We start from the raw sequence: 23,899 nt of genomic DNA on the forward strand, positions 1-23,899 counted from the left end.
CACTGCAGTCCAGCGTTCTGTTAATCATAAACTGGGAAGCAGCGCAGTAACTTTCTGAACTAAACAAGCCTGAGTTAAACCTACGAGTCATTAGTTGTCTTCTCCATGAGTTCACTTTTATGGAGTCAGCATCATTAAAATCACATTCATAATTTACATGCATGACACTTCCGAAACTGTAGGAGACAAATCGTGTTTATTTCAGCATGAAAGCACAGGGATGATTAATTAATTAATTTTAAATCTTATTCTTTCCTAATGCAGAGTTGCTTCAAATAGTCCAGCTACTCATTTTATTGCAACACTGTATCAAGTACAGTTTTGGGCTGCAGTAAATTAATTAAGGTAATGCTGTGTTTGGTTGGTTTAGTTTTGTTTTTGTTTGTTTTTTACAACTTAAGTTTTCCAGCAGCTGAAGTCTATTTCAAGTTCAGATTTTTAATAGACACAAAAAAGCAGAAGCAGTACCTCTAAAGTCCAACTGCTCTGATTCATCTGGAACTGATCTCAGTGACCTTGGCTTTACTAATTTCCTTCTTTCCTGGCAGTCGTTTGATAATGTCAGTTGCAACTGTAGCTTCTTAAAGGATTTTTCTGTTCACAGTGCACTATGAAACGCTGGATTCGTTGTTATTATTATTATTATTATTATTATTATTATTATTATTATTATTATTATTATTATGTAATCAAAAACAAAGCCATTTTTGGCAAATTACCGTAACAAACAACTTTAAGGTTTCTTCCCTCAATGCCAGACTGACTCTTACCTTCTAAGAAGAGGAGACAGCTTTGAATAATTAGTTGGAGCAGAAGGTAACGCGGAAAGCTGGGATGGGTTGTAACATGTATTTTTGTGTGCTCAGTTTAGCTTGACTGTAGTTTGGATTTCACTGATTTGAGGCCCTATTGTGGCACTGGCATGGCTATGAATTGGTTTCCACTGCAGATAGTTTGTTTATGTTTAACTGAAACTGCTTTAAAAAGGAAAACGCAGCACGTAGTGACATGCCTCTTCAGCAGACTTCCACCCTGAACCACATTGTCTTTGATGTTGTGTTTTTATTAGCAACCTTATTGCTATTGTCATCCGTTTAGGAGACTAATGTTTAAAGTATCCATTCACTCATGATCATTATACCGTCTTTATATGGGAGGGGCAGCATTCAGCCCAGCCCTGCAGGCATAGCATATTAACGTCATCGCAGCCAGTCGGTGCTCATGTTTCCAAATCCTCACCGAAGAATAGATTCCTTTTATTATTCCTTTGTAGAAGCTCAGATCCATAACAACAGTGTGAGAAGTCTAAGCATGGAAACTCCGGGCAGGCTTGTTGTTTGCATTATTTATGATGGTGTCCCAGTTACATCCAAGTGACCGCTGTCATCCTTGAAGTTGTGAAGTGGAAAGATGTCAAGAGAACCCACAGTCTCTGCTCAACAATCTTCTACAGACAAAAATATGGAGCTGCTAATATGTGGAGCAGCTGGTTTCAGCAGGTGTAGAGTGGAAACTGGTGTTTTCTTTTCCTCCTTTCCAGGTGAGGAACAGTCAAATCCAGTCTGTGATCCATGACTGTCAGATGGAAAAGCATGTCATTCCCAGTACAATACACCTATATTCACAAGAAGCTGTTCCTACACACTCTGCACGACTCTATTTTTAGTATCCTAATATTTATATTTAGTATTTGTTGTGCTATTTTTAGTACATTTCTGATTTACATTTTACTGGAAATACCTGGCTGGAAAAAGACGTTAAAGTTAAAGATCGCTGTCTGCTGCTGGTGTTAAATATGTGAGTTTGGAGGCTATATATTTCTCAGTATGATCAGAAGTCATATTTCCTCTCGGTCTGTATGGAGGTGTTGTGACAGATTGCCTCCTTTCGTCATCCTTTTTTGTGTCGAGCCAAATGTGACTGCATGTTGTTGCAGTGCTACAATATGTGGTTTTGCAGTGATGCAAGATTGAATTTTACCTTCATAGTTCTAAAAATATATTTTTAGGAGGTTAAACTGGTCAGCAAGCATTTCGCTACTGGGATCTAGCACGTCCCCTTTTGTTTGTTTGTTGTTTTTAAGTAATAATGGTCATGAAAAATGTGAAGGAAGGTGTTTTTGTTGATCCTGAAATCTGTGAAGTGATGCTCGACAGTGAGCTTGAAAGTAAACTGAAGCCTGTCTGAATCAGCAGCACGGGAAGCATTCGTGCAGGTTGTCCTTGGCAGTCACGGAGCAAAGAATATTGCTGAGCTTGTGGATAACATGCTGAAAGCATATCAGCTAATGCGTGCCAGAATGTCACTGAAGATGCATTTTTTACATTCCCGTCTTGTCTGGGCGGTGTTTGCGATGATCATGGAGAAAGATTTCATCGAGATATACAAGTGATGGAAAACTGTTATCAGGGAAAATTTCCATACATGATGGGCGACTACTGCTGGTCCAAGCAAAGAGACACGGATGTGCGGTACAAGCCAGCAAGAGCTCAAACATTTTTGACCACTGTCTTCTGGTTAGTTTTCAGAATAAATGTATGAAAATATTTTGGTGGGAAAAAGCTTCTTTTTTTTTTTTTTTTTTTTTTAAAGTGTGTAAACATCAAAACATCTCAAAAACCTGACGTGCAACTTAAATCTGATCTATTATCTGAAAACTGTGTTTAAAAAAAGGCTTGTCTGTGTTTCCCAGTGCAAACAAAAAAACTAATTTTTAGACCAGTTTTAACTTTAACTGCTTTAGTTTAGAGGAAGACCTCCTCTGTGTGTTAAACTGTGAATGAGCTCTTTAATCAGACTCCAGCTTTTAACTGTAGTTTTCAGCATTGCTTCTGTGTGTTTGCATGTGTGTGTACAGAGCTTACTTAGACCTGAATGAGCATCCCCTCGCTGAGAAGCTCAGACTGGGTCACTGCTCCTCTGACTCCACTCTCTTTGCTTCTTCTGCTGAGCTCCTCCTCCATCTCTCATCATTGTTTATCTTTTTCCTCCACCATGGAAAGGCCAGCTATCTTAGTCAGCGGTTTCGTCTGCATCTGGCCCAATTACATGCAGTGACTAATCTCACACAAAGTACAAGCGTAAGCAGCAGAGACCAGGTGGGAATTCAGCTTAGAGAGTGGTAACCCCTTAAGCACTGTTTGAAATGTTTTGGATCACAACAAGCGTTCAAGAGGGGGAAAAAAGAAAATCGGTCAAAATCAACCCACTAACATAAATGTGTGTTGGAGCGATTCCCTGACTTGCTTTGGCGTTACTGAGGAGACGGTGATTGTAGCAGCTTAGCTGAAGTAGTACTAGAGGAAAAGAGTGACTAAATATCCTGTGTTTACTTTTTGGTCAGGGCAAGCAATATTCTTTACAGCTCACCTGCAGAGAGATCAGACTTCCTTGAGATCGTTAACAGCAAACAGTGACATGCCTTTTGCTGCAATGGCTACCATATGGCTCTGTTTGGAAGAGCGAAACCAGGGTGATAAAGATGAGAACGAGGACCTGTTTTCCAGACAGCTTTAGTAACTTTATGTAATTTCAGTAAGCAATGAAAAAAAAAAAAAACTAACTTATTTAGGGAAGCTGAAGGCTGGAGGTTAAAGCTCATGTACTGGCAGGGGCCAACCTTTTAAATCTGTTTGGATTTGTCCAGCATTATTGTCAATTTGTGTGTTTACGTTGTGTAATTATTTAGGTCTTTGTTCTTGGTTTTATGTCATTTGTCTGATTTACACAACTGACCAGTCCTGATAGTCCTGAAGTAACCATCAGATAGAGTTTATCTTATCACACCCCCAAATCTAAACTGGGGAGTAATGACTAAACATCTCCCAGGCACTAACAGGTGGAGGCTGTGGTTGTGGAGGGGGCTGAAACTGCAGGTAGCGAATCATCGACACGTCAGAGGGAAAGATGGGAAATTTTGCTGCTTAAATAGAAAAATAAACAAATTAGGAGGTTGTGTTTGCTGTGCGACGTGAGGAGAGTGGGTCGTGTTACGTGTGTGTGATGCAGTGCGGCTCGAGTTGCCCGGCTGATCTAACTCACAGGCTCCATTTAGTTTTTATGTCATCGACCCAAATATGTGGTGTTGTAAGTTAATTGCTGCGTGTGTGTAATTTCTTAAAATAGACTTCATGAAATCAGCGCTAGGAACAATATATTTAAACAAAGCTCCGACTTGGAATGGCAGCACAACTAATCTGATATCTGAGGGCTTATCAGATGTAGGGTCTCGCTTCAGACGGTCTGATCCAGGCCAAAAGTCTTAAGTCATATCAACTGAAATGCTTTCTTGCAGTCTCCTTTAGTACGTGACCAGTATTAGCTTGTCTTGTACTGCTGTTCTTAGGATAAATTTAATTACAGCAGCTTTAGCTAAAATATCCTTCAGTTTTTCATGATGCGAAACAGGATGTTGTCCTGTATCGAGACCTTTTCTCTGTACTCGTACTGCTAGCGATCAGCTTCACAGAGGATTCCTCAGCCATGTGCTTCTATGAAAGTTGTGTGATTTCTCCAGACTTTTGCTGCTCAGTGTTCAATGGCTTTAGCTGCTTCTTATTTTAGAAGCGAGGAATTCATTCTCATGGCTTTTATCCAGATCTGTCTCAGAGGGCAGAGGAGAAACCTAGCCCTAACACACGGTGGACTCACTGTTTCAGACTCTGATGTGGAAGAAGGAGGAAAATGGCATAGAAGGGAGAAATAAGAGGGAAAGTGCCGCTTATGATAGTGAATCAAACCCAGCCATTTCCTGTATCCCGAGTCAGAGCTGCTCACACACTTTCCATATATGGTGATGGTATTTGCATGGAGGGAAAGCCTGGGCTTATGGATCAGGAGCGGTGTTGAAATTCCTTTGTAGTAACTTCTGGGAAAAGGTCTGGTTCTGTTTTCAGATTTGACGAGAGAAAAGGAATCCACTGTCTTTTCTGCCCATTAATATTTTTTAGGGGAAGTTGTTGTCACAATATTATATATTATATATATTTGCATTTATATAGATCTTGCCATGTGTGAGCTCCTTCTGTGTATAGCTGTGCTCAGAGGGAAGTCTCCGGTTGCATGGTGATGATGTCGTTATGGCCACTATAGACTCCACATTATGCCAGATGTCCCCTGTGTGTGTGTGTGTATGTCTTACTCCATCACCACAGACTACGGTAACAGTAGTAAGATTTCCTGTAAACTGAGCCAAAGCGATTTCATACCATAAAACCTGTAAAACCTGAGAAAGTATGCTCAATATTATTTACCATAAAAGGTAATTGATTAGACATTAATGGTGCTGTGGCCTCATATTAAATTAAATTAGTTGAGTAATTAGTGCTTTGAGATGGACAGCTTTGTTGTGGAACAAATAAAAGGTCATGTATCCACAATTCATGTAATTAGGTCCTGAGTCACAGTTATTTACTGTTACACTGTTCTCTTATTTATTGTGCTCTTCACCTTATTAACAGGATGGCAGCAGAGTGGCTCAGTGGTTAACACCTTTGCCTATTAGCAAGACAGTCCTGGATTCAAACCCAGTCAACTGTGTGGAGTTCGCATGTTCTCCAAGAGCTCCCAGGTTTTCTCTGGGAGCTCCAGTCTGAAATACAGTAAATGCTAAACAGCCTCCTCATTTAAGGTGCTGCACTTAGCAACCTGCAAAAGGTTTTTTTTTTGTTTGTTTGTTTGTTTACAGTCTGGTTCATGTGCAGGGACTCAATTTAATAAAACTAGCGGCTGCGTGCAACACTACACTAACTGTAGAGAAACATCTGCTTCATAACTTTTAAGTGTCTGGATTTAAATTAGTGGAAAAGTGTCTTTAATTAAAAGTATAAAATAAGCGTTTTTGGTTCAAAGTCACGCTCCAGCCAATCATCGCTGTTACAGTCGGCACAGTCAGCTGCTCCGGAGCTGCTCAGCAGCAGAAGAGTGTGATTCTTTCAGGCGTCTCCCTGATGTCTGTACGTGTGCAGCTACTCCCTCAGTCGCTGCTGCGAGTATGAATATTTACTTAGTATGCTTCCCTCATTAGACAAGACCCAAGAATATGTGACTCTTGCCTCCTACGTTTCCAGCTTATTACCTCTCCCTTCTTGAGTCGGCAGACTTTCATTCCACACATAGCAGAGAGAAATAAAAGATATCATGTTCACTTATTTTCTCTTTGCAGTTGAGCCAGCGCTGTCTCTTAACATTGGCATTCCTGATGGACAAAAGGTGCTAACCTAAATAAGAATGTCAGAGTGTGCGATGGTAATTTCCTGAAATAAGAAGATCATCCGAGTTCATCCATCAACAATAACGAATAACACTTTGTGTCTTTACTGAGGTCTATTAAGGACAAAGGAACCTCGAGATGAACACAATGCATTTAGAAGGATCAGCCTCACTGTTATATGCTGTCATTTTACTGTACACAGTAATACTGCTGTTCTCCTATTTATATTGCAATTCTACACCCTTCCTCTGACATTTTTTGTGTGTGTAAACAACACCTTTTAAAAGGCTGCTCATCCAGAAAATGGAAGATTTTTCCCTTTAGGTGGTTTTTCCAGATATACATTTTAAATATTTCTTTTTGTACAGTTTTGTAATTTACAGATAGAGAAGCAAATTCACTTCACCAAAAGAGTGGCATCATCCTGACACTGCTGACAATGAAAGAAGTCGGCATCTCTCTCAGCCACACCTAAAAGTTGTGAGGCCTGTTAATCCGTATGATGTCGAGAAGTAATCAAACAGCAATTTGCTGCTTCCCACCTAATGGAAAATACCCGCTGAATTAAGCTGAAAAGCCGTAAACATTCCTCACCATCTCCCATGCTATGACTGAGTCTGTAAAGTGGTTTTAATCTCGCTGCTGTAAAGAGACTGTGGAGGATATTAAATGCTTCTGGCTCTCCTCTTCCTTGGACATGGTAATTTAGAGTTAATAAGTGAAAGCACAATGACTTTCCACGGTTAATTTTGTACTGTAGTGTTACGTTGTGGCTTTTTCCCTTTGCTGTTTTTGTTTCTTTCCCTTTTCCTGCTGTAAAAGCAACTTTAGTGCTTGACTTTTATTCACATCTAGCGTGTACTAGAGTCTCTATGTGCAGGAAAGATTATAGCATTCGGTGGAAATCCAGGCTTACAGTTTTAACGTGTTGTGTAACACTGGAATAAGCAGGACTCCGCGACCTCTAAACCCAAGAAACCAGAATGAAGTTGAGGTTTAAAGTTCAGCCCTGATGCTGGTACAGAGTTGAGAAAATAATTGACGGCCTTGCTAAACTTCATCTTTGTCCTTGGAAACCACAGTTGAGCAACAGTTATTGTATTCATAGTTTTGTTGTTGTTGCTTCACTTATTTTTAACAATATGCCACAATAAGACTGCCTTTAATCGAACCTCACTTATCCACGGAAAATATAGAGGCATATTATGTACTCAAGACAACAAATCAACCATACACTTCTGACACAGAAAGTATCATCACCGAAAGAATAAAAGAACTGGGATTAATATGTGTGTCCTTTAGTAAGTGTCTGTTAGCGTGCACTATCTGAAGACTCTGAAACCACAGGCTGAAACCACTCGTTTTGAATTCTGTATTTTGAGGACTAAGCGTTAGCATTTTGGCTGCTAATGGCTAGAATGGAGTTCACCGTTATCGACAAACGTGATAAGGATTACTTAGACTGTGCAAATATCTGCAAAATAGTACAAAGATAAAAGACTAACTGCTGAATTTGACTCACCAGAACTGAAGTGAGGGGACAAAGACAAAACGAAGTCATGCAGTCTGGTTTTGTTTGCACCATTCCCCACCAGTTTTGTAGTTGATTACTTTCTAATCTTCTCTCATCTCCAGCATCTTTATTTTCCATGACTTTTTGTGTGCTAGATGTCTAACAGGAAGATGAAATCGACTGGCGACAAGTAGCCTAAATAATATCTCGCTCCAATGAGTCGAAATTGTGTTCGATTTCTTCCATCGCATGTAGACTCAGTAAAGCCTGGACTTCACTGCTGCTTCCTTTCTTTAAGACTAACTTTAAGAGCTGATGTTCACACAGCTGCTTTTTATTTTAGTGATGAGCACCAAAGCTGCATTTGACCAATCAGTGTGTCATGCTATGCATCTACACCACACCACACACAGCTCTAGGAGAAAGTTTCTATTCTACAAGCTAAAAAAGATGATCGGCGTGGTTCTGCCGCCACATTCTAAAATTACCAAAAAAGCTCCCGTGGTCCAAAAGCCCCTAATGATTTCTTTCTCTTGGCAGTATTGTTTGAAGCCTTGCTCTTCTGCTTCCTCTCCCCACATTTCCTCCCTAAAGAGAGAGGAAGTCAAGAGTTAACTTGTGTGTTGACTAATGTTCTGGATGCTGTCCGTGTCTTTGAGTGGTTCTCCATCCAGGAGAAAGAGACTCACCCCTCACAGCACATTGTGACCCTCGTCCACAGTAGCCAGACAATACTGACTCATAGCACATGATGAATGACCTCAGTTCTCCGGAGACTCACTCGACTAAAAAGAAAAACAGGGATGTAGAGAGAAGCCAGAGTTTTAGGATGCTGGATAAATGTTTAGAGCATCTTTGGCAACAAGCGCTCTTGGGAATCTGACCTCGCACTGTTTTCATGTAAACATGTTTCTCAGGTCAGGAAATGTGTGTAATATTTATTTTTCTGTGTTTTTTATTTGAGTGATAATGACCGTGTTCCACTTTCGTTTGATTGCCTGAGTGGTGTGGTTATGACGAGTGTGTTGAAAAGTAGCAGTGTGTCTGCGCATCCGTGACGTCAGACTCTATGCATGATCTCATTCTGTCTTTTTCAGTGACCTAACAGTTGGACATTGTGTGTGTTTTGTTTCAGGGGAGCCGGGGGCACTACCGGTACCACTGGCAGAGCCACAATGTCAAACACAGCGGCGTGGATGACATGGTGCTGCTCAGCAAGATCAATGAGGACGCCATCGTGGACAATCTCAAGAAGAGATACATGGATGACTACATCTTTGTATCCTTTGCTCACGCTCACAGTTCACACCCCAGTGAGGAATAGCGGAGCCCTTCTCTTTCCTGCTATACCCAGAATAGCTGACTGGTCATTCGCTGTGACATATTAGCAATGAGTAATAGGTCAGTGTTGGAAGGTGAGCGGGGAGGAAAGGGCGTCTTTGTATCTCTAACTCCTGCTCTTTCACCAGGCCTTTCACTGTGAGGGGGTGGTGGTGGTGAGAGCATAGCTGCTATCTTTTAAACAGCTGAATTTGATTGTGTTACGGATTTAAAATGATCTTCTTGAGAGCTATCATTTTCATACACTGCATCACACAAATGCTGGGTTTAAGTTTAAAGTGCAGCTGTGGCCACACACACGCGCGCGTATTCACGACGTGAAACGAGATGAATGAATGAGTGCCTTGAAAGGCCGCTCCTAATGGCTCATTACATAAACATAAACCCTCACTGTCGCTCGGCATTACCAAGTTTACCAAATGCAGGCAGTTTCAGGTTCGACAGCTCTGAGTCTCTCCTTTGATTTTGCTCAGTAAATATCTGTAACTGTGAGGTCTCCCTGCCAAGGCTGTGGGTCACTATGGGCCACCCACAATAGCTGCTTTATTTGCCTTGAGCTGCATTTTGGCTTCAAGGCATAAAACCTCACAGTGTTACATGGTCGGTCTATTCTCTGTCATTTGTAAGCACTGCATACTTATTTAGGCTCAGGCCTGATCGCCAAATACGCCACACTGCTGCACTGTTGCCATCTCTGTTGACGTCATGGCAATTGGAGATTAAGTGCTTTCTTTTCGACACAGTTTTCTCTTTGTGAGAGGTAATTGTAATTTGGTACCACTGTTTTGCTCCCACTCTTTAATCTCTTTAACTCACGATCTCACCAGACGTACATCGGTCCCGTGCTCATATCTGTCAACCCCTTCAAGCAGATGCCATATTTTGGGGATAAAGAAATTGAGATGTATCAAGGCGCAGTAAGTAGATCCAGCATCATCTTAAGGAAATAAGCTTTTTTTCTGGGTCTCTGATGTTATTGAAGTGTCAGGCTGGTTTAGGCTGGTAACGGTCTGAAAGACAAAGGTTTTAAATGTACTGGGTTAGATGCTGTGAAAACTTTCCAGCGAGCAGATGCTGCTGTCACAAACTTGACTCAACCGCTGGAGCAGCTTGGCAGCACCATCACAGAACATCCTGTTCGAGTCTGCCTCCTCTCTCTTGGCCAGCCCATTGACAGCGAACTCGAATTCTCAAGCCAGGAGCACACTGAAAAGCTTTAAAAATTCTAACAGACTGTGAAAGCATCACACATGCCAAATTCAGATCACATTTGCACACAAGTGCACGGGGTTTATATTTGCACGGTTAGCCAGCTCAAATTATCGGGGAAAAGTTCATATTTGTTCACAAGTTGTTTGAAATAATCACAAAAGGGACCAAGTGCAACTGTCTTGGCAAAAGGTCGCTATTTTGTTCTAGCATCACAGACAAAAATGACAGCAGTGTGTAATTGTATTATAGTAATATTTTTTTTATGGTTTTTGTGGATTTTATAGGTCAGCCTGTCTCTGATTACATAATAACTTTATTATGCATAAAAGTTCGTTTAAAATTTCACTAGGTTTCCTTAACCGTCAGGGCACTGTAGTTCTCAGCAGATGTTACTATACTACGAGTTAATGGTGAATTAACTGTTTAATACTTTTTATATTAATAAAATGAATATGAAATATAACAAAATAATAAAATATAAAATGAGTAAGCCTACCCCTGAGCAGTGGTGTCCAAACTTTTTTATCTGACATCCCTTCAGCTCAGTATTAAAGTATTTATGTCCTAATTTTTGCTACTACTCTTTTTTTTTTTTTTTTTTGATTAGATCCATTCATTTCATGATATTTTGACCCGATTATTTTGCTAACAGGTTCAGCTGTTTATTGCACTAAAAACAATTATGGAGCCATGTTAGTAACTTCCACTTTAACTGCTAACTACACTATTCGTGTAATTTATTATTAACGTTCCAGGTAGATTTTGCATCTTTTTTTTTTTTCTGATATTTTTGCCAAAAATTTCATCATTTATTATTATTCTCAGCTAGCAGCTCTTCTTTACTGTTCATATCTTTAGCATACAGTTGGAAGAGTTTTGACTGTTTGACTGCGAGCTAAAATTTTACTTAAACAAGTCATGACTGCATAATTTTATACAGGCTATTTCAGCTGTCTCCATATTTTATTTATTTGTATATTTTTTTATATTTTTTTTTTATTTATTTATTGCTTATGTGTCTGTTTAAATCATTTGTCTTTAAATTTTCTGCACGTTTCTTTAGAATAGTTGAGCTAATTTGGAGTATTTGTAGCTGTGGTGGAGAACCACTGATCTACTGAACATGTACAGCAACACGATACTGTGTGCATTTTGTCAGAATTTACACTTCCCATTTTTAAAATTGAAAGAATATATCACCCAGTAATACTGAATCCAACATAATGTTTATTTCATAAATAACTGCCTCTGTCAGGGTCAAGTTTGTCACATCCAGGCTAGGTGCTGTCCCTTTGAAAGAGGCAAGAGCTTTACTTTCCACTTCCTCCATGTAAAGGTTGGCTACAATGGGTGACACTGGGGAGCCCATGGCATCCATGTTTTTGTCTACAGAAACCCTCGTTGTATTTAAATGTATATTCACTTGTCTAACCACTAATTTAATCTTTTATCCTCTCTCAGGCTCAGTATGAGAATCCTCCTCACATCTACGCTCTGGCAGATAACATGTACAGAAACATGATGATAGACCGTGAGAACCAGTGTGTCATCATTAGGTAAGACTTTGAAATTCCGGCCATTCTTTCTCTGCCTTCTATAGTGATCATTAGTTAACGGCATGTGACAAGGAAATTATTTTCAGAACCAGAAAAGCTGCATTTTTATTTAAATTATCCATTCAAAATAGAGCCTGATAAACTGTACTGTACATTGGGGACTGATCTCGGTGCTTTTAAAAAAAACAGTAGATTTGCTTTAATCTAAAATAATTAAAAAGATCATAAATCAACCAAAATATGACCTTATCCATATCTTATTAAGATACTATAGTTGCCCAGTTTATTGGTTTCAACTGATATTTTTGTAACCTTCAGCACTTTATATTAGCGTGTCAAATGTCCAGGATGTGACAAAATGAGACAAAAGCTGGAGACGATAATCTGTGCAATGTGATCTGTGAGATCACAACACTGAACTGCTCTGCAGGTCATGATAATAGACGGGCGAGAGGACAGACCTAACAGGTCTGACCACATCATTCAGTAGAGCTGAGTCAGTGTTTGTGTGGTGTTTTTCCATCATACTGTTTTCAGCTTCAGTGAATTACAAATTAAAGAGAAAATAATAAAATGTGCCAGTCCTCAAATAGGAAAACAATGATTTTACAGCTTGATCTGGCTGCTAAATCCTCAGGATGTGAGATGGAAACAAAGCAGCCGCTATAGCAGCTATTTTTGAAAAGCTTCCTGTTTTTAAAAAAAGAAAAGAGGACACCTGCACGGTCCCTAGATTTAGAGGGTTTTAGATGCTTTCGCAGCCTGTTTGAGTTTCCCGATGAATGTTTCTGACCTACAAAGCTGAGAAAAATGTGGTGTCATTAGGGGGTTTTTATGCTATGGCCCACTCATCTGAGCAGCGTGGTTGCTATAGTGCTTACCTCATGATGAATGAGCCCTGCTTCAGCACTTTCGGCTGTTGTTTGGACAGCCAGCAGTTGCTCGTTCAGTTTTCCACATAAAGGCACCGAGGTGGATTTTGTGATTGACTAAATCAGCAAACAAAAGCATGGAAGTGGTTTTATGATGAACCAGGTCTCAGCAAACAAAGGCTGCTGTGAACTGCTAACCGTGCAGCGTGGTCAGCACCCACCTGTGTTAGCAGTTTTTAAAAAAATATTATATTAAGAATCAGAAATGAGGTTAATGCAGAAAAAGAGCGGCTGAGCATTTCTTTTATTTCTCTGATATTGTAACAGCATTTGAATATGTGACGATTTGGATTTAACAAAGTGTTTATTTCTCTTTTATGATACTTTTTGTTTTTTATCGAGGACCAGTTCCTTTACATGTGCTCTAAATACAGATATACAGATATTTCAGAAATACACGATTTCACAATTTCTAGGCAGTTTTGCTTGATTTTGTTCTTTGAAGCCATCTTAAATTTCAGTCACATGACGAGTGAACAACAGCTTCTTAAACCCAGTCTGAGAGAAAGCAGGCGTATTCATTGCTCGGCTGGCTTTTTACCAGGAATCTGCTCTTTCTTTTTTTAATGATTGTGCGTGGGATCCTTTCCACGCATGATTGTGTCTTTTCATCGGTGTCAACAGAGCAGGTTGCTGTTATAATTAGATCAGTTTGAGAAGGACAATGTGTGGTGAGAGATTGTCGGGATCATTTTAATGCTTAAAATATGCACGTAGTCATTGGGTGTGGCCTGCACTGTGAAAATGCATTTATGTTAGGCTTTTAGATATTTCTGCAGCTGTATGTGGAGACGCATGAAAATGAATGTCCTCGTGTGATCGCTCAAAGTCTCAGGTAGTCAAATTCTAGCGGTATATTTCCTGCACTTTCTTACAAAGAACATGGTGTCATAGGAAAAACTTTAGGGTAGCCTATACAACAAAGATAAAGACACGCTAATTAAAATGTAAAATTGTAAAAATTTGCTTAATTTCACCAAATATCTTAAAGTAGAGGTCAGCGACTGAAACAGGGGTCCTGTGAGCTATGACTTGAAGAGAACGTGGGTCTTAAAGTAGCAACGGTCCCTCTGCCCTCCTACTCCTTAGTATCAGTAACTAAAACAGATGTTTAGTATGCAGGCAAAAGTCATAGGAGGTGATGTATACAAACAATGTAAAAACATACAAAAAAACAATGCACTGACATTATCACAGGAAAATCTTGTCAAACAGACTGTACATGTGTCTCAGCGAGTTCTGTGGGAATGCAGCGAACACCTTGTTGGATTCAAAACTGCCAAAACTAGACTGTTGACTGAACATCCTTCACATAGCTCAAGTCAGTAATAATTTATGAAAGATAATGCTTAACGCTCCCTCCCTCTGCACTGCATTGTGTAACTCATGTCCTTGTTTGGGTAATAAATCGCTGCAGAAGTCAGAAATGTCTTCAGCATTCAAACGCCACAACAATGAGACCTGCCCCTTTGGGGGTTTAAATGGGCCTCAAAGTCTCACTGCAGCTTGTGCTGGAAATACCTCTTTAGAGGGTCGATTGCAGGAGGAGAAACTATGCTCTCAGATGCATATAACTAAACGATCAGTTTCCTACTTGATTCCAAACTGCACAGCGAGGAAGTCCAGGCAAAACTTTAGCATCTGGTACAGGCTGGGAGGTGTATATAGTAGGATGTGTGCAGCTATACTGAGACTGTGTAATAGAGCAGCTCCCATGACTTCCTTTGGCAGTCTCAAACAGTCTGCAGCTGTGTTTCTCACAGCGGCTGTACCATCCTGACTCTACTTTAAGGCACAGAAAGAAAAAACAGACCCAGCCATCATCCACTGCCAAACCACATAGGTCAAAATAAGTATGACCCCGGCACAGTGAAAGGCAAGGAGAGGAAAAAGACAAGAGTAGGCTGAGGGAAAAGATACGAAGGAAAGCTATGTAAACAAAACGGGATAAATGTCGTTATTACTGCAGCGTTCATCCGCCTGCACGTGCAAGGCGGTAAATGTAGCTGTCTAGCTGTGACTGCTTATTTAAGAGATTCAGTTTTACTTTCTGAGGTGGAAATTTGCACGAAACGTGTCTCACACACACACAAACATATTCTCAACCAGTTTTGATCTGGATTTTTGTCTGAATGAAGAGTTTGTGCAATTCAAATGACACGTGTTTAAACAGTTACACTTTTTTTTTTCAGACTCTTTATTCACTTTAACATAGAGTAAGATACGTTGCAAGTCTCTTTAATTTAAGTAGGTTTACATTTGGGACAAAAGTACTGTGTCCAATTGCTTTTTACCCCTCAGCTTTGGGTACTATGTGTTTAAATCTGGGTACATTTGCTACATAGTGATTTTTTTTTCTATATTGATTTAAATGTACTCCAAATGAAAGCTGAGGACTGAACTTGCAATCTGGAATCTTGTATTCCAGGTTGATGCCGCTAAAATAGAAACTCTAAAGGATAAAAATGTTGTAACTGTCCAAATACTGGCTGTCTGGACAAAGTTTACCATGTTTAGTAGTCCAAATTATCCTGTTTATTGTAGTGTGTCCAACCAAAACAAACACATGTAAACAAACCATGTACCAGATTCTGTTTTCAAATATGGATGTAAAATATGTGTTTATTCTTAGAGAAGAGACAAAAGTCTGCACTGGGACGTATACAGGAAACTATTTAATGCACAGGCCGAGCTGTTCCTAAGCAGGCTTATTGTTAAATATCAGATCACATGCAGGTGGGGTATGACATAAGCTTTAGACTGATAAGCCACCAGAACAAACGGGAACAAGGAAAATTCATTTAAAACCCATAATAGGTGAACAAAAATCAAAACCAAAAAACAGTTTTGGGGCGGGTGTTTTTTAGTCACTGAGTGAATAAAAACTGTGCTTGTGTGAGACAGAAAACAATGTCTCAGTGAGCGTGTGCCGCAGGCTATCAGGTGTATCTGAATTTGGCTTGTGTTTGAGAAAGCATGTGATGAAGTCTTTATCTGCTTTTCAGCGGCGAAAGCGGAGCAGGGAAGACTGTGGCAGCCAAATATATCATGGGCTACATCTCCAGAGTGTCAGGCGGTGGACCTAGAGTGCAGGTGAGAGGAGATGCCTTTTGTCCTTCTCGGCAGTTTGTAAATGAGGAATGCATATTTGAAATGCTTAAGTGCACATGTGAACGATAACTAAGTTAAACCAGAATGATTTGTGATACTAACTGCACACGTGTGCAGTCAAACCACCTGTTGCTGTCTCATTCCTGCATTGTCTTTCACGCTTTGCTCCAGTCTTTGTCTTGTCATCCTCATCCTTTGTGTCCTATTGTGAGCCCGTCAGCAGACTCTTATACACCAGCCCCCTCGTGCCATCTGGCACCCCCCAACCCCCCTCAAATAAAAAAAGAAAAACAAAAAAAACAGCAGATGTCCAGTTTCTAAGCGCGATAAAGATCTGAAGTTTGATGAGGAAATTCCTGCACCGTGATGGCAGTGGGAGTTTTATAATTAATCCACTCAGAGCTGCTTCCACCAAGAAAACAATCAGAAATAATTTTCGGGCTTAACCACTTAGGCCCAGAGAGCAGCCATTTGGCTTTTCTACCTTTAAATTCAACGATAGACTGCTTACACTAAATCAACCAAGACAGCTTTATTATATAACTATGATAATGTTAACTGTACTTCATGCCTTAAGATAATATCACTGTGTCAGTTCAGCTGTTTTAGCAACATACATTTCTCAAAGCTTCTACATATCTAATTAGGGCTGTTCGATATAACGATATATATCGGATGACGATATAAAAACGTCTATCGTTTCATTTTAGCTATCGTTTGTTCCGTGGTGTCGCAAAATAAACTGTTTACAGCAATATTTTTTCATCGTTTAGATGGTCACTGTAGTGGCTATATTAATTTCTTAAAGGTCTCTCTTTCTCTTATATTTAATATAACCACACTACAGACGGACAAGCTCCCGTTTTATGCGTTGTCGTTAGCAACAACGACGGTAACACCATCGCGTGAACGCTTGTTTATGTTCCACATAAACCTTTCACAATAAAGCTCAAGATCCTGTTGAGACTTTTCAAAATAAACTGAATCATGCTGGAATAAAACATCAGTGCAAGAAGAACTTCAGCGTAGTTAAAAGGCTAAACTCATATAAGAATGTGTGTCAGCGAAGGATGTTTTTCTTTAGTACAGGACTGATAAAAGAAAATTTCCAAGAAATACCACTCAGCCTCTGTGAACAATACTGGAAGTGGGGAATATCTCTGTCTGCTGTACTGATTTAAAACTCATGTGTTTCTGACACACACATGGCTCATAGCGAGGATAATGCCCTCCAGATTTTGTGTGTCTGTCTGTAGATGTGCATGTGTGCGCCATGCTGCTATCTTAGTGGAAACTTTCAGAGAGTCGGGGTGTGAAGTGTGTGGTTTCTCTACCTGCTGCCTCATCTGTTTGTGATGTAGCATCAGCTCACTGAATCTGTCTCCTCGCAGCACGTCAAAGACATCATCCTGCAGTCCAACCCGCTGCTAGAGGCCTTCGGCAACGCCAAAACTTTGAGGAACAACAACTCCAGCAGATTTGTAAGGCTGCTTCTCTCCCCCCCTTTAACATACAGTGTAATCAAATTTAAAGTGAAATTCCCACTCGTAGTCACAGACAGGGACGCAGCTGCCGTGGAACAAGCTGAGTCCTCAACTTTTTTTTCGTGGCATACCTTCGAGACCTTTGAGATTTACAGTAACAGCTTGCCTTCTGTTTTCTGTTTTATTTCATGAGGCATCAAACCTCGTGTGTGTCCCGGTTAACCAGAAGTGCTGCGACGACGCACTGCACAGAAAGACACACACGCAGAAGCGCTGAGGCTCACTAAGAAACTTAACCAATGAAAAATAAGCTTCACATAGAAAGTGCAACTCCCCCGAAATTTTTCAACCGAGTCTGTTAGTTAAATTCATAAAGAGCAGATGCCATAAAAGATATTCTTAGCTTCAAATTTAAAAGAGCAAAAATAGTTTGGCACTAATTGTGTAAGGTCACTACATTTGAAGTGCTTTCTTTGAATAATGAGACATTGCATACAGGCTAGTCTGGAGTTGAGAGTAAGACAAAAAGCTGGATCATATTTCTATTTAAGCTGACACACACACGCACGCACACACACACTGCTAGTAGCCTTAGAACAGCTAGGTGCCAGTATTTTCAGACCGTATACGCTGCCTTTTAAGCTTTATTACAGTTGGCTGCAATACAAAAAAAAATGCTTTGATCCATCAGGGGAAATACTTTGAGATCCAGTTCAGCTCCGGCGGTGAACCAGACGGCGGGAAAATCTCCAACTTCCTTCTGGAAAAGTCACGTGTTGTCATGAGGAATCCTGGAGAAAGGAGTTTCCATATATTCTACCAGGTGAGGCCTTTTTTCTTTTTTGTAATATGGAAAGGAACACATGTGACCTGAGAAAAGGGCCTGCGAGGTGATTTCAGGACAGTTTGGGTTAGAAAAGCAGTCTGTTTTTGTCGTGCATGGCCAGAGGTTCTCATTTTTCGATAGTACAGCTTTCTTTTTTTTCTTTTTTTGAACTTTTATTGCCAAAAATAGCAAGGCAATTCACAGCAACAACATGATCTGAGACCAAATCTGCAGTATATAATGGTGAGGGTAATTCGAAAACTTAATTTAAAAGGAAAAACACACATATACATATACATACATACCTATACTTACATACCTAAACACAGATGTAACAGTGTTAAGGCTTTAGTGTCCTGTCAAGATATTTTATAATTTTTCTCAAAGGTTGGCCCTTTTTGTTGTAGTTGGGCTGTTATCCGTTCCAATGTATAGACATGTCTAGTTTTCAGAAGCCAGTACAGCTTTCTTTAAACTGTGCGTTATATATTTTGTACACACAGTTAGAGACTTAATTTCTGCTCAACAGTTGATAGAAGGAGCCACCTCGGAGCAGAAGAATAGCCTGGGAATCACAAGCCTGGATTACTACAGTTACCTCAATCAGTCTGGCTCCTACAAAGTGGACGACATCAACGACAAGAGCGACTTCCAGGAGACAATGGTACGGTCAGACTCTTTCTGTCTGCTTGGGAGTCAGTGGTGTTGTGTTTGTCTGTGAATCTCATACCAGTGTTCATGTGGCTCACAGTCTCTCAATAGCACTCCTCTCTTGTTTTCTTTTTTCCTTTTTTTTTTTCAATGATCTCCTTCTGTTTTTGTTTACCAGCGAGACCACAACAGGAGTAATTAGAGAACATGAGCTAGGTACCGCAGGAGTGAGTAAACCCCCACTGTGGTCCTGATTTAGCATGCTATTTTTTTCCCCTTTTACTTCCCCAGAAAGCCATGGATGTGATTGGCATTGCACCAGAGGACCGCTCCATGGTGCTTCAGATTGTAGCCGGAGTCCTGCACCTGGGAAATATCAGCTTCAAGGAATCGGGGAACTACGCTGCTGTGGAGAGCGAAGAGTGTAAGTGGTCTTGCACAATGAGCTGATCACCAGTCACTAAAGATTTTTGTCACCAAAAGGAAACAGAGCGCTAAGGCCTGAGTCTGAGTAGTGGTAAATCTTTGTTTTTTCGCTGGGTTCTTGTCCTGACCTGCCCTTCTCTGGTTTTGGAGGGTGTTTCTTTTTCACCACTTTTACTCCCTAAAGTTTTATTGTGTTAATGCAGGGCTGCAGCCAGCTGTCTGGAGTACTTCAGGCCATGCAAGATCACCAGAATATAAAATGCTATTATTGAAGGTCTGGACGTATTTCGTCAGAGACTAAAATTACTTGGAAAAATGCTTTTTTTTGTCTGTCCCCCTTCTCCCTTCCTCTTTTCTTTTTCTCCTCATGCTGCGTCTGTATGATGCAGGGGAGAGTGCAGTTGCCAGTCTACAAAGCGCTGGTTTGTTCAGGGCAGACGTAACAGCAGCATTTCATAATCTAAGCCTTTCCTGCTCCTTTCCTGTGTGCTTTAACTGCAGTGTGCTGTTGTATTACTGCTCCTAATATAAAACTGCACACGCCACTTCAATATTAACTACTAAAACTAAAAGTATAAAGATGAAAGTAGGCAGACTGTAAATAGATGACGGACACTGCCACTGCCAAATCACCCAGCATTTGGTCCTTTTTTTTTTTTCTGAGCTGTGCTAGTTTTAAAGACATGAGGGTATCATCTCTTTTCACCATTAATATGTTGACATTAATTCAGTTCAAAAATTAGTAATGCCTTTTTGGACTGAAGAACTCCATCCATCACTTCAATTCATTGTCACAGAAGTCTGTCCCAGCTGCCATGGGGCGAGAGGCAGGGTACACCCTGAACAGGTGGCCAGTCTCCCACAATGACTAAAAAACTCCCACGGCTCAAATTTAACATGCAAATATCCAAGAGTTGATATTGAGGAAATGAAGTGAGCTGTCACAGGACTGTTCATGTCTTACTGGAGTGAAGCTGCAAGCTTTGAAAACGTCTGCACTGACATCTACATTATGCACTGCTGCTTTGACTAACAAATCTGCAGGAAAACACAGAGTTACATTAGAGTTACATTGTTTCCAAAGTTCACAGAATGTGTCCACACCGCCAGCCGTCATATGCAGCCATTACCTTTATTACCAAACACAAAGGACGACTTTTCCTCACGGTTTAATCGGGCGTATGGTCAGTCACACCCTAACGTCTCAAAAGGGGGGGCTTCTAGAGTGGTCTGATGCATTCTCAGACGCAGCGAGTCTGCAGGCCTGAGAGCTATTTCCTTTTAGGGGAAGTGAGTCACTGTAATAAGGCAGGGAGGGGCTCTCAGGGGACAATATCAGCGCCAGGTCGGGGCTTGATCTGTGGTGTGTGCCACACTTTTTATTGAAGAGTTCAGTAGCAGCTATTTTTATATTTTACGCTACACTCAGCTGCAGTACGAAGCTCATGAAAAAGGCAGATTTATTTGAACCCTGGATTTCAGTGTTTTCTGTGCTAATGCAAAGGTTGCACCTTTCGAAGAGTCCAGTGCTGTGTATTGATTTGCATGCTGGTTTTCACAGAAGTGTCTCGTAGTTACTTCAGAGAAGGATCCAATCCTTACATGCTGCTTTTCTCAGCTCATCATAGCAGTGCAGTAGCAGAATATTATAACAAAAGACTGTCAAGCAAATACAGTGGTTATGATCATTTTCATTTAATCAGCTGCTTGTTTTCTTGATTAAGGATTAAAACTATAAAATGTCAGAAAACCTATCGTTAAAAAGACATGCTAATTGCTCTTTCCCTTTGATCTACATCCCAGTCTTTCCCCCAAACTATTCTCCATAACTCAAGAGATATTTAATTAAAGATTACAAACGACAAAAGCAAAATATAATCTCATCTTATTTTAGGAGCTGGAAAATAGTTTCAGCTCTGCAATGATAAATTCTTAAATAGCCAAATCATCATAGTCCTTATGAAATATATATTTGTATAGAATAACACCCATAAAGTCACAACTGCTTTCTTTTCCCTCCTTTCCTATAATAGTTTTAGCCTTTCCTGCATTTCTACTGGGGATTGACCACATCCGTCTGAAGGAGAAACTGACGAGTCGAAAGATGGACAGCAAGTGGGGAAGCGCGGTGGAGTCCATCGACGTGACGCTGAACGTGGAGCAGGCGTGTTACACGCGTGACGCCCTCTCCAAAGCCCTGCATTCACGTGTGTTTGACTTTCTGGTCGAGGTATGATTACATGCATACAGTGCTTTGCGAGAGTAAATGCAAAGTGCTGAAGCCGGTTATATTTTGGTAATAACAACTTTTAATCTTTTAATTTCAGTCCATCAACAAAGCCATGGTGAAGGATCATCAGGAGTTAAATGTTGGCGTGTTGGACATTTATGGATTTGAAATTTTCCAAGTAAGTGTTTTTTGGACATGTCTCAGGCTGACACATGGCTGCAGGAATGCAGCAATGTGAAAATGAGATTAACTGCTATTAGCAATGAGCATTTAAACAGATTTAACACAAAGGATGAGGATGAGGTTAATGTAAAAAGTATGTGGATTAGGTCCCATCTCCTAATTGAGGCAGCAGTCTTCAGCATGCTTTTTTAATCTGATTACGTCATTGTTTACTTTGTTTAATGAGACTGGACATTTGTGGTTTACAAACAGCTCTTTAGCCCTTTTATCGACGTTGCTATGGTGACCGTGACTCTATCTCTGATAGCTAAACGACATCTAATCTGATCCAGGTTTGGCTGTTTTTTCAGGTTAAAGAGTTTTTTGTATGCACAATATAAGAAAAGGTCAGCTGCATTCTGGTGACTGCAGGTTTTTAGAAAGGAAGCTGCAGACCTCTGTAGCCTAAAGTTCAGGCTGAAGGTCCATTGTATGTGCTGCGAAATGCACAATGCTCCCCTTCCTTTAACATCAGGCAGTCAGTACATCACTCCCCGTCCAAACAAAGCCCATTGAGCTTAGAGGATATCCGCACCCCACTGGACATGCAGCTCATTTAGGCTATACAGATTTTATTCACCCTGTTGTCTTCTTCAGAAAAATGGGTTCGAGCAGTTCTGCATCAACTTTGTGAATGAGAAGCTCCAGCAGATATTCATCGAGCTGACTCTAAAGGCGGAGCAGGTAATGTTCCTCCACACTCTTCTCTTCTTCCCCCCCCCCTCACTCTATTTTTGTTTTTTTCCACAGATGCTTTATTCTCTAATGCTGAACTTTTTTTCCATGTCTTGCAGGAGGAGTATGTGCAGGAGGGCATCAAGTGGACTCCTATAGAATACTTCAACAACAAGATTGTGTGCGATCTCATCGAGAGCAAAGTGAATAAACTCTGAATAGGACGTTTGTTGCTCATACACAATATACACATTTCTTTCTCTTTAATATAGAAAAAAAAGCCTTTCATTTTCATTCACCACAAACATGACAGAAAATCTTCGTAGGACCTCAGTTATTTAAAAAAAATGCTGCCTATGTGATGGTGAATTTATTTTGGGGGGGGAGGTTGATTTAAATATCCACCCTCTAGGCTTTTATCATCAAGAAAGTAACAGATTACTTTGTAAAGTAAAATGGTATGGAGATTAGATCAAACATTGGACCTGTATAGTAGAGGAGAAGAAAAATTAAATCGATCACTCTAAAAACATAATTGACATCAATGGACTCCTCCACAAACAGATATCTTTTTAGAGGCTAAAAAAATATAAACCACAATAAACCAGGGTGTGATCATTTGTTAATCTTGTTTACTAGTATTGTAAACTGAGTTGCCCAACTTACTGCCAAGTTTCTGCTCTGTTGCCATGACTCGCAGCTTAATACCCTCAAACGCACCGACATGCCTCTTAATTTGATTTATATGTCCTACTGAGAAGTCTAATCCATGAAATCCACAACAAGGGTTTTAACACAAGGCTCCATCTGAGAGGAGCCGGGGATCTGCATCAGTGGCTGACAGTTTAGTTCTTTGGCTAATGTGCTGACAAATTTACGCGTGTCCTTTTAAAACTGCTCTCCGAGTCTGAGAGGCTGTTGCCGAGATCCGGTCTGAAGGCCGATGATCAGCCTCGGGCATAATGAAAAAAAAATGGGAACAACCACTGTGAGAGTAGTCTTTAGGACATGCTGTTTTAAATGAGCTCTGCTGTTTTCATTTTAAAATGTGTAAAATGTCTTTTGTGTGTTTGATAAATACCAAGCCGTAGTAATTTGTTTCAGCCTTGAAATCGAAGCTTTGTGTGGTTTCCTATGTTCCACCGCTCAAATTTTTCGTGCCACTTGATTGAAATTGGTGCAGAGTCCTTTCAGATCTACATATAAGACCACAGTTGTGTATACATGTGCTGCAGATCAGACAGAAAAAGGTAAAAAAAGATCTTCAAGCTATAACAGATCAAGAACCTAAAGTTTACCGTGATCCCCAGAATCCTCCTGGCATCATGAGCATCCTGGATGATGTTTGCGCCACCATGCATGCCGTGGGCGAGGGGGCTGACCAGACGATGCTGCAGAAGCTCCGAGTCCAGATCAACACCCATGAACACTTCAACAGCTGGAATCAGGGCTTCATCATCCACCACTATGCTGGCAAGGTCAGTTTCACTTTGATCTGTTTGTTTGCTT

At 40.4% G+C, this 23,899-nt stretch overlaps 1 protein-coding gene across 2 annotated transcripts in view; it reads left to right on the top strand.

The window, feature by feature from the left end:
- The window catches only part of myo1ea (myosin IEa), a 48,236-nt gene that overhangs the window by 4,796 nt on the left and 19,541 nt on the right, over positions 1-23,899 (top strand). For both annotated transcript variants that reach the window (XM_026168753.1, XM_026168763.1), the window contains exons 2-14: positions 8,860-9,003; positions 9,893-9,982; positions 11,739-11,833; positions 15,771-15,858; positions 17,268-17,357; positions 18,052-18,183; positions 18,716-18,850; positions 19,129-19,261; positions 21,297-21,493; positions 21,591-21,671; positions 22,313-22,399; positions 22,510-22,593; positions 23,701-23,868. In XM_026168753.1, coding sequence (XP_026024538.1) covers positions 8,860-9,003; positions 9,893-9,982; positions 11,739-11,833; positions 15,771-15,858; positions 17,268-17,357; positions 18,052-18,183; positions 18,716-18,850; positions 19,129-19,261; positions 21,297-21,493; positions 21,591-21,671; positions 22,313-22,399; positions 22,510-22,593; positions 23,701-23,868 — 1,524 coding nt within the window. The remainder of the gene's footprint in view (positions 1-8,859; positions 9,004-9,892; positions 9,983-11,738; positions 11,834-15,770; positions 15,859-17,267; positions 17,358-18,051; positions 18,184-18,715; positions 18,851-19,128; positions 19,262-21,296; positions 21,494-21,590; positions 21,672-22,312; positions 22,400-22,509; positions 22,594-23,700; positions 23,869-23,899) is intronic.

This window comes from Astatotilapia calliptera, chromosome 1 (assembly GCF_900246225.1).
Source record: "Astatotilapia calliptera chromosome 1, fAstCal1.2, whole genome shotgun sequence".
Lineage (NCBI taxonomy): Eukaryota > Metazoa > Chordata > Actinopteri > Cichliformes > Cichlidae > Astatotilapia > Astatotilapia calliptera.